Here is a 14,421-nt window from a genome sequence, read left to right as displayed (position 1 = left end):
TAAGACCTATTGAGGTTCCACTAAAGATTTTTAAAAATTTTACTAAGGCATTATAAAAATCTTGATTCAATATCTGTGTTCAAGTCATTCAAAAATTTAGTAGCATTGGCCACATATACAAAAACAGAAAAAACTTTTTAATGGTCACTACAATGTGTCCTGTTTCACTTAAAATTAGGAGTCTCATTTTTCTTAAAGAGTGAGAATTAAAAAGTTAATTTTGGGTTTTAGCATCATGAATTATATTATTACTAGTACTATTGTTGCAACAACAGCTACTCAATTACCAAACAAAGATTATATGCAAATGAAAAGGTCCCTAGTAAACAAGGTATTGTTTGATGCCAAAGTTAAAGCAAGCAATGCCTTCATTTTAAGAAGAAAACTGTTCTTATTTTAACGTTATTAAGTTCTTACCTGCAATTGTTGAGTCCATTCCATCCACGAGACTGAGGAGGCTGTTGCACCATCCCCCTTCCTGGAATCCATCTGCCCTCTTTCTTTAGAGTGAGAAATTGAACCACGCCTCTGTTCTGTAACTTGGAGATCGTCAGCACCGTCAGCATCCCTATCTCTCCGTTCATAGGAAGGAGCATCTCGCACTCTGAGTCCCTCACTGGGATCTTTACTGAACCTAACTTCCTTTGGCAGTTCCGTTCTCTCCGCTGAATACTGGCGGGAGTCCCTGGAGTCCCTGCGGCCTCTGTTGACGTCGCATCGACTGTCCAGTGGATCGTGGTCGTCCCCATCAACAGAGAGCTCCCTGAATCCCCTCGCGTCCCTGTCGTGACTCAGTCTGTCCTCTCGCACTTCGAGGACGTTCCTTGAGTCTCTGTAGTCTCTCAGGTCCCTGGGTAAGCTGGTGTCTCTGAAGCCCCTTGTGGTAGCTCTTGGGTCATGACTGTTTCTGACTTCTCCGTTGTTTCGTACGTCTCTTTGGTTCTTAATCGCCTTGCTGTCTCTTTCATCTCTCATTTCCAGCGCATCTCTCACATCTCTCAAGTCTCTCGATACCCGTTGATTCTTTGGTTCCTCATCTCTCTCCCTGGGTTCCTTAACGTCTGGGATTTCAGCATATCGCGGCTGGCCATCATGTTGAGGGTACACACTGTCTGACAGAAGAGCATCGTCAGGAGACGGAGGCCTTGGTGGGCCAACTGGAGTGGAATGATGATGTGGTGAGCCCAGGGCAAGAGGTGATGCACTTGGAGGATGTGGAGGTGGATGTGATGAAACAAAAGAGTTAGGAGAGTGATGTAAGGCACTGCCAATACATGGCTGTTTAGCTGGTCTAATAGTAGGGTACTGGACGGGCGATGACGACTCCGACGAAGCAGGGGTAGACGATATGGAGTCTGGTGATGTACGGGAAGCATTGAGCAAATCTTCAGTCGACTGGGAATAGGGAACGTCTTCGTGATTTATAGGTATTGCACACCTTGACTGGTGACCAGGCAGACCACCTACAGAATCCAGAGAATGTGGACCTGCGTCGACACTTGGATTATTGAGGGAATCGAAACCAGAATCAGGATCTCTAGAGCTCCACCTATTCGCCTTTGAGATCCAGTTGTCGTAGTTACCTCTTGGTAGGGATGAGCTTCTGTGTTGCTCCTCATGGTGGTGGTCCGGGTGGACCTTTGACTCTCTCTTCTCCCAGGAATCTAAAATGTCCTGGAAATTACGCGACTTTCGGTGTTCTCTCGTGTCGTAAGGCTCCCTGAAGTCTCTGTGGTCCCAGGTGTCATTTCTTTTGTCGCTCTCTTGCATATTTCTGTCTCTGGGGTTCGGGAAGTCGGGACGCCCTCCTCCGCCTCCGTGTCTCTCTCGAAACCTACTGAAGTCTCTCTCGCGAGGTTCCCTGGGGTTGCAGAGGTCTCTGGACCCTCTAGGGTTCCAGTGATCTCTGGCGTGATCTCTGCCGTCCCCATTGTCAATCTTTGGCGGCGGAGGCGGCTGGTACGGGCCCCTGGTTCTCCGTATAGGATCCGGAGGCTGGTGCCTCGAGTAGGGAGGAGGCTGCCGGGATGCTGGCGGAGGATTTGAAGGGGACCTGAACCTTGTGCTGGGGTCCTCCCTCACCAGACCTCTCCTGGGGAGGGTGCACGTCCCAGGCGCCTGCAGCGGACGTTCGTGTTGGTACGTGTTGTTTTCGTCGTGGTGTCCCGGGACTGGTGGTAGCGGTTGTTGAGGAGGGTGTGGGAGTCCCTGGGGGTGGGATGGGACCGGAGGGGGTGGATGGGATGGGGGAGGGGGAGGGCGGGCAGCTGGCGGAGGGGGTACCTGGTCGTTGTCTGCACCTCCTGGAGTCCTGCGAAGGATTGTAAGAGTTAGAATTTTGACAAATAATACAGGTAATAGATCTACAACACTTCTTGAGAATATAATATTTTTATACAAGCTAAAAAAGATCACATATAGTTCCTTTTACTATCAAGCTTTGGATTCCTCTCTTTGCCTTTGTGTTTCATCCCATAATATTCCTTTTTTATAGGAGCTGTAAAATTTTCAGTGCTCCGTTCGTGGTCAAGTCCCATCCCTATATCTTTCCCTTGCCTATTTATTGTTTCCTTCGGGTCTGGGCTAGAAAAGGGTGACAGGTTGAGCCTAATTGTAAAGACATATATAGCACAATATATAATTATTATTATAATTTGCGTCCATATATTTAATATTCTGTCTCCATATTCTTATGTTCTCTGTGTTTAAGAAGAAAAGTCAAGTGGGGATTATTACCGTTATTTCAGAGAGAGAGAGAGAGAGAGAGAGAGAGAGAGAGAGAGAGAGAGATAGAGAGTGAGAGAGAGAGAGAGAGAGATCACAACTATACCTACTATCCCCTACAGCAGCAGCACCAATCGCGAGACCCTCTCACCTCCACGTCCCATATACAACTGACACGGTTACGCGGGTCGCTGCGCTAAATACTATACTATACTATCTCATTGATGACGTCACGCACCCCATTCATAGTTTATCAGAGTCATTCACAAGATAACAACACGGTCGGCGATCGCTTCTGTAATTTGGTGTGGGAAAGTTCTTGCCAAATTTTTTTTTAGGTTTCTGTGATATTGCTTTTGTTCAGTGTGTCATTTTTTGTTTGATTATGTATGAGATTTTTATGTATATATATATATATGTTTATATATACATATATATGTATGTATATTTAATTTACATTTATTTATACTTCTTAAAATACTCATTAATAATAAGTATTTCCTTCTCAAAATACTTATTATCTCCCCCTTCCACTTTGATATTTATTCACTTCAGAATATCATCGTCACGTGACACCCAAAAAAAAAATGAATTAATAAATTAAGCAAATATTCCAGTGATTCAAAGATCATTTTTATTTTTTTTTTCTGAGAAATCTCACAGGCAAGTTCCACTACAACACTTGGCCCTAAGTCGACAAGTGCCAGGCATTAGTGTCAGTCAACTTAATGCCTCTAAAGTGCATTGCAAAGTGACTTTCAATTTTTTTTTTTTTTTTTTTTTTTTTTTTTTTTGCCTGCTTAGATCTCGATACTGCTGAGAATGAAGTCTGGATTAAGTCCGGTTAAACGGGAAAGAGGTGGGAAGTCCGGATAAAGGAGAGGGTTTAAAAGTCCGGTTAAGTGGAAAAGCGTTACAAGTCCGGAGAAGAGGGACGATTGGAAAGTCCAGTTAAACGACATAGAGTGGCAAGTCCGGATAAAGAAGAAGGTTGAGAAGTCCGGTTAAATGAGAAAAAGTTGCTAGTCTGGATAAAAGCGAAGGTTTGGAAGTCCGGATAAACGAGAAAGTGTTCCGAAGTCCGGATAAAAGAGAATGGTTGAAAGTCCAGATAAACGGAAATGTTTGAAAGTCAGGATAACATAAAGCATTTTAAAGTCCGTATAAACGAAAATGTTTGAAAGTCCGCTTAACGAGAAAGAGTTGCGAGTTCGGATAACGGAGAGGATTTGAAAGTCCGGTTAAATGAGGAGGGTGGCTAGTCCGGATAAGAGAAGATAATGAATCTTATAGCAACCTATAGTGTTCTGGTACAAGCGGCAGTGAGTCACTATGAGGCTTTTGTGAGTACTTAGAGAGAGAGAGAGAGAGAGAGAGAGAGAGAGAGATCCAAAAAGCCACGAGATTATAGACAGGTAAACACCAGAGAGAGAGAGAGAGAGAGAGAGAGAGAGAGAGAGAGAGAGAGAGAGAGAGAGAGAGAGAGAGAGAGAGACGCCATATGGTGAACTGAGACGGCAGTTTCGCATTCAGAATATTTTAGCCAAAAAAAAAAAATAAATAAAAAAATAAAAATTCGCCAAACGATGTCTCCTCACGAGTGAGCCCAGTTACGTAAACACTTACTTATGTAATTAAATAAAAATATAATTAAATACTTAAATGAAATCAAACTTAAATATTATGATGTTTATATTGAAATATTCTGGACACTGGCGTATGATATTTTTGTGTATAATATTCTCGTAAGACTTTTACAAATATCGGTTTCGAAATTTGAGAGAGAAGTTTATTGGTTGTCAAGTGATTCTGTTTTTAAAATTTAATTGGTGGGGTATTATGAATTTGGGAGCACAGAGGAAGGTTGTGAGTTTGCATTCTCGGGAAGGTTGTATTTTAATATATGGAGTTTTTGGCTTTTCATATAAAAAGTTTTATACATGTAATAATAATAATAATAATAATAATAATAATAATAATAATAATAATAATAATAATAATAATAATAATAATAATAACAATAATAATAATAATAATAAGTGGATAATTTGCTGTTTTAAATCAAAACAAAAGTACACACACACACACACACACACACACACACACACACACATATATATATATATATATATATATATATATATATATATATATATATATATATATATATATATATATATATATATATGTACACACACTGCCTTTTTCTCTAAATGCTAACGTTTTATATACATATATATATGTGTATGTATGCTTTTGTGTGTATGTATGTATGTATTCAGCCTTGTACCGTAATCTGGCAAATAGAAATTCTCTCTCTCTCTCTCTCTCTCTCTCTCTCTCTCTCTCTCTCTCTCTCTCTCTCTCTCTCTCTCTCTCTCTCTCACACGCCAAGCTGCTGTTGCAAAAGATGATTCGTCAGAATTCTCGCAATTGCAAAGGACTGCCTCATGCAGCTCTCCTAATCCTATTTCAAGCCGAGTTTCTATGGCCAAAGGTTTCCAAGGGTTTGCGAGAGAGAAGAAGAAGAAGAAGAAGAATAAGGAATGAGAATGAAAATGGTGATGTTTTTGTTGTCACTGACTTGACTTGAGATCTCGCTGATGGTTTGGGAGTTCCTTGTTTGGGTACTGGACGGATTTTCGTGGAGAGAGAGAGAGAGAGAGAGAGAGAGAGAGAGAGAGAGAGAGAGAGAGAGAGAGAGAGAGTCCTCAAAATCCTCCATTATATCTTAAACTCTACAAATTCTTGCAGTGTACTGCAGATTCCTCCACTATAGAACCGTAGCCGGATACAGTTCCAGTTTTATAGTCCAGTAATCTGAAGACATTTCCAGTTTGACAGTGCTAGATTCTTGTAGGCACAGTTACATTTCCACAGATTTACAGTGCCAAAATCTGCAGATAATTCTTACAGTTCAGGTATATGCAGACAGATTTTACAGTGGACGAGTCCTGTATACATTCACAGTTTTACAGTTCGGGAATCTGGAAATATTTCCACAGAGTTACAGTTCCGAAATCTGCTAACAAGTCCTGCAGTTCAAGAAACTGCAGTCAGATTTACAGTGCAGGAATCTGTAGACATCTGCAATTTTGCAGTGCAAGAATCTGTAAACATTTCCACAGATTTGCAGTCCAGGAATCTGTAGCCCAGTCTTACACTTCAGGAATCTGCAGGCCAGTCTTACAGTTCAGGAATCTGCAGCCCAGTCTTACAGTTCAGGAATCTGTAGCCCAGTCTTACAGTTCAGGAATCTGCAGGCCAGTCTTACAGTTCAGGAATCTGTAGCCCAGTCTTACAGTTCAGGAATCTGCAGCCCAGTCTTACACTTCAGGAATCTGCAGCCCAGTCTTACAGTTCAGGAATCTGCAGCCCAGTTTTTCTCCACAAGAAGAAGAAGAAGAAGAAGATGACCTTTTGCTTGTGACCTGCAGGAGATGAGAGTCTCAAGGCCTGAAGGTCCCAAGGCTTCGTCGAGCGACGGTGCTCGTGGTCTGCGCCTGGGAAGAGAAGCTTCTCTTTCATGACGTAACGAGGTGAAAATGTTACTTATGATTTAATGATGATACATTAATTATATATTAATAATTATATTGTATATATTTTATATTAATAATTATATATATTGTATTGATAATTATATAATATATATATATATATATATATATATATATATATATATATATATATATATTTTAATAATTATATATTATTTAATATTTTAATAATTATATTATAATACTTATAATGTACAGACACCAGATTTAAGTAACTACAGAATGCTATCATAGTCTTTTCTGATAACTAATATTAGCGTAACTATAATTATATCCTGTTCACTAAAGTTATTCTTGAATTCTGCAGGCATAAAATTCTGTAGTAATTCAACAGATGATTATGAAAATAAATTCTACAACAAAACTTTTGTAGAAATTTAACTTAAAAGCCGGGAACTTATAACGGAAAAAGAAAAATTATCAAAGAAATATGAAAGAATTTCATTTTTATAAAACTGCAATTGTAATAAAAAAAAATTTATATTGAAGCTTCTAAATAATACGTTATTTGCTTATTCGTATTTGCTTCGTTATAATGCATCATGATATTGCATTTATGTGTACAAATGATTTATATTTTGTTTCATGACATTTCATATTTTTTTAAGTAAATGAATTATTTTAGTTTATTTTAACACTGTGGGAAGTTGGTGTGGGCCATATTTACAAAATGCGAGGCACAATTAATAATATAATTAATATATATATATATATATATATATATATATATATATATATATATATATATATATATATATATATATATATATATATATATATATATATATATTCCTCACGTTTCCAGTTCAGTGAACAGGTGGAATCTCAGTCCTTCGGACAAACTTTTGTAAAAGAAAAATTATTATATTTTGATTTATTTTTTATCAAAGGAATTTTTTGTCTGAGGCGAGTAGATGGAGTGACGTCACGGGAACAGATTGTTGTCAGATACTGTCAGTTTTCCATTAAAATTTTGCATCTATGAGTCAATTATTATATAAAAAATGAATCCATATGCTTATTACTGCGTCGTATCACAGTATATAAGATTTAGGACCTCAAATTTGCACCGATGTAAGTTTAAAAAGAGCAATAAAATCGCTAATTGGTGCTTATTTTGAGTTCAAAATGACCAACATTACCGGATTATCACTCGGCGCGAAAAAGCGTTCGAACGTCATGCTTATGACTTCGGTGAGTCTGCCAGACGAAACCTTAACATATCATAGTTACATAAACAAAGAACCTTCTAAACTGTACCGAACATTACGTAAACACAGATACTTCGAATTCTCGCTCGAGGCAGAAGGAACGCCGCGAGAGCATCGCGGTTAAGCCGAAGACGCAGCCAACTTCATGTTGCGGTCACAGGCAGCATGTTCGGCAACCGGATTAGACCGAGGGTAGACCTCACAGCTAGGCCTAACTTCTAAGTCTTGCATTATTATTATAATTTTTGAACTTCCGTATTGTTTGTCGTTACTGAAGTACGCAGAATAACTTCAGGGGGAAGTTTCAGATAAGTAGATATAACTTTCGGAAGTTATTGGACAGATAGACGTTGATAAATAAGATAAAAAGATAAATTTGTCTGGTCAACTTGAAAATAGGTCTACAAATTATCCAGAATTATAAAACTATTATTTTAAAGTATTATTTCATTTGTCTGATATTTTAAATAAGGGAAAAGAAAATTCGATAAGCAATTCGTATTGCCAGAAAGATAAATAATATAAAATATTGTGGAGATATTTTTATAATATACTGCGTTGAAAAGATTTGCCAAACCTGTAAAAACTGATTGCGTAAGATAAATTTTTTTTTATCAATATATTTTTTTTGTAAACATATGCCAGCTAGGGAGTGCAGCCTCATACCGTTTACTAGCCCAGGCCCGAAGTTAACTATAGATAGGAACAGGAAGGAAGAAAAATGGTCTAAAATACAAATAAAACTATTAAAAATAATTTTATAAAATACTGTGATTAAACGAAAGGGGAAAATTAGTATTTAACGTGTTATAAAATCACTGCATGAATAAAATAATTGATATCTTATAAAATTACTGCTAAAACCGCAAAATACTCATTTTATAAAATATTGGAAAACATCAATAATAAAATCGTGTTATATACTGCAAAAAAATCTGTTAAAATTATTACCGCTATGACGACCCCAAAACCATCAATCTAGTATAACTCGCTCATAAAATATGAATTATTAATATAAAATACTTCGATAACCACAGAGGAACAGTGAAAAATCCATCCATTTCACAAAACGCGATAAGACGCAGAAAAAATAATATTCACAAAAACTGACATATTTCGGAACCATCCGTCTGAAATGTAAACAACTCATATGAAAGGCGTTCTCCTTTCGCCTCGTCACTGTTTACACAAATCATAAACAAGACTGCGCCATCCGGAAAGGTTACTGGCCCCCTAGGTACCCTAATTAAGATGGCGTATCTGAAACAGGACCAGTATTCAGCGAATGTCCCTAGGCGTATCTGAAACAGCACCAGTCTGCAGTGAATGCACCCCATTGTCGAACTTCTCAGTTCGGGAGGACCTTTATTCCTTCCTCACACAGCTGGACTGTGGTATAGGGAAATGGAGAAAGAAGAAATCTCACTATTAAAAAGAAAAAATAAGTTACTAGATAGATACAAATGCATCAGAATGCAAGGAGAGTGGCATTAGCTCCCTACTGAGGAGTTCAAGCAAAGGTGCAATGCATTACTATACCCTAATACTATTTTCCTTGCATTTTAATGCATTTTTATCTATTTATTAATTTATTTTTTCTTTTTAATAGTGAGATTTTTTCTTTTTGTATTTCCCTTGACCTTCTCTTACTTCCTAATGAGCACCATATTCTTTGGAAGCTTGAATTTCAAGTCAGTGACCCCTTTGGTGGGCTTGTTCCATATGAATAAGGTTCATCTTCTGAATAGTAATAATAATAATAATAATAATAATAATAATAATAATAATAATAATAATAATAATCTTTTTCGATCATTTCCTCGTCATAATATTTAAGGAGTTGGTCTCTCAAGGAAAGCAGCTGGATAGGTGAGGTACAATAGCGGGTTAGTGCCGTCAGTGCACCTCATGCGGTGCACTGTAGGCATTTACTTAATAAGGTGCTTCACAGCGTCCCTTCCTTAGGCCCCTAGCTGCAACCCCTTTCATTCCCTTGACTGTACCTCCGTTCATATTCTCCTACTTCCCTCAACCTTCTGACCTCTGGCCTAAATTCTCTATTCTGTTCTATAAATATTTCAATCGTTTTAGCATGATTTTTGAGAGAACTGAATAAGTGGACCAAGAAGGGCAGAATATAAGGTCTGGGACATTAATTATGTTGATTTCGAGATGATATACATTGTAAGAAAGGCAGCTGGGTCTCTGCAGGAAGATTGGATCAGAAGATGATTATTTCAAATGATTTAAAGTTCGGATTTAGGCAAATTTCAGAGAAGAGTTCAAGCAAAACTAAAGATACATTCCTTTTGTAATTTACAGCTAACTTTAAAAATTTCCCATTGTTTCTAAGAATCCCTTAGCAAAGTACATTAAGATTATTACCTATTTTTGGATTTAGAGAATTCATTCAAACATTCAGTAAGTTTCTAAACTATTTTCAGTGTTATTCTGCTGATGGAAAATTATAGTACAATCTAAAAGACCTATTTAGGAAATTTACTAATATCAGACCCCCTAAAAACATCCTATTCAACACACATCCTACCCTCTCATCCTGAAGGTTAGAGAAGGCCTCTGTGGACCCTCCTGTCCCAAGGAGTGGATAGCAGGCTCACTCTGGTAGAGCCTCCCCCTGTGGGTGCCCCCGGGGGCCATCCCCTTCTGCGGAGGTGCCACAGGGGATCGCTTTGGACCTCGCCCTTTCCCCCGCCTCTCGAGGAGCAGGTGGGCGAGAATTTTGCAGGCGTCCATTTTCATCTTCACAGGCAGATAGGATACATCCCTCTCACAGACGCCCTTGCTTCAGCGACCATCGTTTCTGCGACGCCAGAAGGCGGCATGACGCACCACCGCCCTGTTTGCTCAGCTCTTCAGGAAAAACACGTCTCGAGAACTGCTGGACTGGGGCTCGGGGTTCCTTGTTGAGAGTGTAAACAAAGCGTTCTTCTTGGATCTTCTTCTAGGATTCTTGGGCTCCTGGTTGAGAGTGTAAACACAGCGTTCTTCTTCTTGGATTCTTGAGTAGTCCTCATGCTCGATTTTTCTCAACATGAGATGTTTTGATGGTGGTTCGTTCTTTCCGACTCATTTTCAAATTTTATATAGGTTTTTTTATTATTAAAATCACATATCAAAGACCGCAAATGCAGTGGAGATTCAGTTCAGTGCTAAATTCTTATCATTCTCCAAAGATAACACTGCAAAAACGTTCTAGACAAAATGTTTTGACGGTACTTAACTCTGACACATTTCCTATTCACGTTCAAGTGTTTATTGTCAATTTTTACTGCTGATCAGTACAGTCACTTTTCAAAGACCATGATAAATTATTGGCAACCTTTAAAAGAGTCAGTAAAACATATAAATCACAAATACGTGTATATCACCATCTCATTGTTTAATTGCGCATTTTTGTCATTTTTGTATTTCCTCTAGCAAAAATAACAATAGTGAAAACATTACTTAATACAAACTAGTTAACTCCACGTACAAAATATTTCATCCCATTTCCTGTCGTCTGCGTTGAATGCAGAAATCTCAACCAGTAAAACCAGTTGAGTTTTATGTCCGTTAAACCACAGAGACACAATTTTAAACTCCTAAAACAGTTTGCCTCCTCCCAATCCGACTCTGGCCTTCCGTTAAAACACTGACGCAAATCGCCCCTAACCTATTTCCTGTTTCTCCTGCAGACAAACCTTCCTGACGCCCTTGACCAATTGCCCAAAATGAGCCCACATCCTGCCAGATTCTCCCACGCCATTAAAGAAACGCTTGCTGGTTTCGCACGGATTATCAAGATCTCCCAACCGACGAAGTTGGTTCGAGATTTATCCGCTGGGAGGCGCTGGTGTCTGTCCGGTTACGGGACAGTACGCGTCTGGGCGAGAGATGCCAAGTTGTGCCATAATTGGGTTGTCAGATAGATTGTCAGTTTTGTTATTATTGGTATTGTTGTAGCACAGACGAGCAAGGCATCTGTGTAAGTGCGTGAAGCAGCTAATTTTATATAAGTTCTACCAAGTGAAAGCATCGTTTACGTGTCTATAAAAATTTAATAAGGTAAAAATAAGATTTATTATTATTATTTTTGTTATTGCAACACAGACAAGCAAGGCATCAGTGGAGGTACGTGAAGCAACTAATTTTATAGAACTTCTACCAGGTGAAAGCATCATTCACGCGTCTATAAAATCTAATAAGATGAAAATAAGATTTACTCTAATTAATGTTTTTATTATACAGACAGATATAGCAACTGTGTCTAAGGTACATGACTCAGCTAATTTTATCTAAGTCCTACCAGTTAAAGCATCAATCAAAAGTCTGTATAAAAATACACAGATGGAAATCAAAATCCAATTAACATCACACTCCAGGAAACTACATCATCCACGCTGCGTGGAATGAACGCAGCCACGCCCTCGTAATTGGCTCTCACCCACATGACATCCCACCGTCAAGAGCTGATGAAAGTCGTCATAGATATGTCAGTATGGCAACTTTCTCATTCCCTTTTTTAGTTATTTAATTTTCTAGCTCATGCAGATCCTATAATGTGAGGTCACCCATTTACCAGGAGGTCAGGTGACATGTGACCTATTACTTCCATATGGTGTAAGGATAAAGGATTAGAGGAGCCTCATTAAAGTTCAGAAGAGGTCAGCCATTAAGCATGGGGGAATACTTACAACAAGGTCAGACTGAAAGGTCAAGTGGTCTGTGACCATTTTCCCCAAGCTTTGGGTCAATGAAGGTCAAGATGAAGCTAAACATTTCCCAAAACTGAAATCCTAGTGACCTTTGACCTGTTTTGTGGCTGCTAAAAAAAAAAAAAACTAAACACTATCTCATCGACTTGAAATTCAACACGAAAATGACCGCTACCCAACAAGTCAGAGTGACCTGTGACCTGATACCTGGCTACAACAGACAAACTAAAAAGTACCTCAACCACATGAAATTCAAATAACAGGTCAACCCATTTCCCATTGACCTGTGACCTAACTCCTGGCTACAACAGACAAAACTAAAAATCCCTCAAAGCATTGTAATTCAATAACAGGTCAGCCAATTCCCCATTGACCTGTGACCTAACACCTGGCCAATAAACTACAATAAACTAAAAAGTACCTCAACCCCATGAAATTCGAATATCAGGTCAACCGTTTCCCCCAAAAAAGTCCTGAAGGCCTTTGACCTAATTTCTTGACGCAGCGGTCAAACAAAAAACTATACCATCTCCAAGAAAGTCAATATGAGGTCAACCACTTTCCAAAGAGTCCCAGAAGCTTGTGACTTATTTCCTGAACGCAACAGACAAATAAAGAAGAAGAAGAAGGTCAGTGTGAGGAGTAAACAAACCGATAAAGCTAGACTTTCCTCAGTCTTCGATTCTTGACGGAACGAGGCTTCGATAAACGGAGCGGAAATAGATTTTGATGAACATCGAGGAATTAGGAATCTCACTCCATAAAGAATTATTATTATTATTATTATTATTATTATTATTATTATTATTATTATTATTATTATTGGAGAATGTAATCCGTAATAAGACCAGAACATCTCAGGGCACAATCATCCATTTATTATTATTATTATTATTATTATTATTATTATTATTATTATTATTATTATTAATTCCTCCAACATTTACTGAATGACAGAGAACTGTCACGTGACCTTTACGCAAGATAACGTCATCAGGCGTATGCCTCATATGATCGGTAGCTTTTTAGCCTACCGTGCGATAGGAACCCAGATTCGAGTCCTGGTGGAGCCAGAGAACATGCTCTTAAAAATTTTGTGGTCCTATGTCGACCTGAGAAGTGATTTATGTAACTGATAATTACTAGATTTTGTTGATTAGCTGAAATTTGCTCAGAGTGTAAGGATATATATTTGTAGAGAGAGAGAGAGAGAGAGAGAGAGAGAGAGAGAGAGAGAGAGAGAGAGAGAGAGAGAGAGAGAGAGAGAGATTCTAACAGGATCCTTCAAAAACCGAACGTTCTTATTGGACAACTAGATCAGCGCGACCGAAAATCAAATAATAACATTCTACCGTTATTCAATAACGCCTGGTATCGACTTTCGCACCTGGGAGGGAATACCGTTGTCGAATCAATAATTGAACAGGTGGGAAGTCCGGTATTCTTAACAATTACAGGTAGAAAATATATAGAAATATTTTTCCAGTTTTTCCCATGAGAACTTTAACTTAAATATTATATATCTTGTTCTGTTTAATGTTAGTCTTTATGTAAGTTATTGGCGTATTATTATTATTATTATTATTATTATTATTATTATTATTATTATTATTATTATTATCTTAAAAACTTTATCTTCTCCCCTGAGGTGTGGCTCCAGATTTCCTAAAGTCTGTAGGGATGAGATTGCTAGCCCCATGCCATTTTTCCAGCGGGGTGCAACCCCACAACAGTCGACTACCCACTAGGTACATAACTCACTACAGAGGACATTATTATTATTATTATTATTATTATTATTATTATTATTATTATTATTATTATTATTATTATTATTACCAAATTGACATAGTAAACGGATGAACAAAGAATAGAATTAGGGTAACTCAACCAAGCCTGAAAATCTCAAGAAACTGTAAGAAATCTCCGTACAATTCCCGTGAGAATGGAATCACAGGGTCGTTAAATCGTTGACCAAATGACGTGTGACGCAAGAGATTAAGAAATTACCGAAGCGCAGTGAAGCTGCAAGAGAAGGCAGGGTTGTGAAGCGTCTTTTTCGCTGGCTTTGAAGCGCTGGGGAGTGCCTGGTTTGGGGGGGAAGTTGAATAAAAACAATAGATTTAGGGTTTGGGAGAAGGAATTCTGCATCGTCTTAGACGTATTCTTAATGGAATAGAGTGATGTTTGCTCTGTACCTTGAAGAGTGTA

At 38.3% G+C, this 14,421-nt stretch overlaps 1 protein-coding gene across 1 annotated transcript in view; it reads right to left on the bottom strand.

The window, feature by feature from the left end:
* Positions 1–14,421, bottom strand: part of LOC136856118 (uncharacterized) — an 88,264-nt gene that overhangs the window by 18,936 nt on the left and 54,907 nt on the right. Inside the window, 1 exon segment of the mRNA XM_067133766.1 lies at positions 418–2,311. Within this exon segment, the coding sequence (XP_066989867.1) occupies positions 418–2,311 (1,894 nt within the window).

This window comes from Macrobrachium rosenbergii, chromosome 34, assembly GCF_040412425.1.
Source record: "Macrobrachium rosenbergii isolate ZJJX-2024 chromosome 34, ASM4041242v1, whole genome shotgun sequence".
Lineage (NCBI taxonomy): Eukaryota > Metazoa > Arthropoda > Malacostraca > Decapoda > Palaemonidae > Macrobrachium > Macrobrachium rosenbergii.
This window is presented reverse-complemented; position numbering and strand designations above follow the sequence as displayed.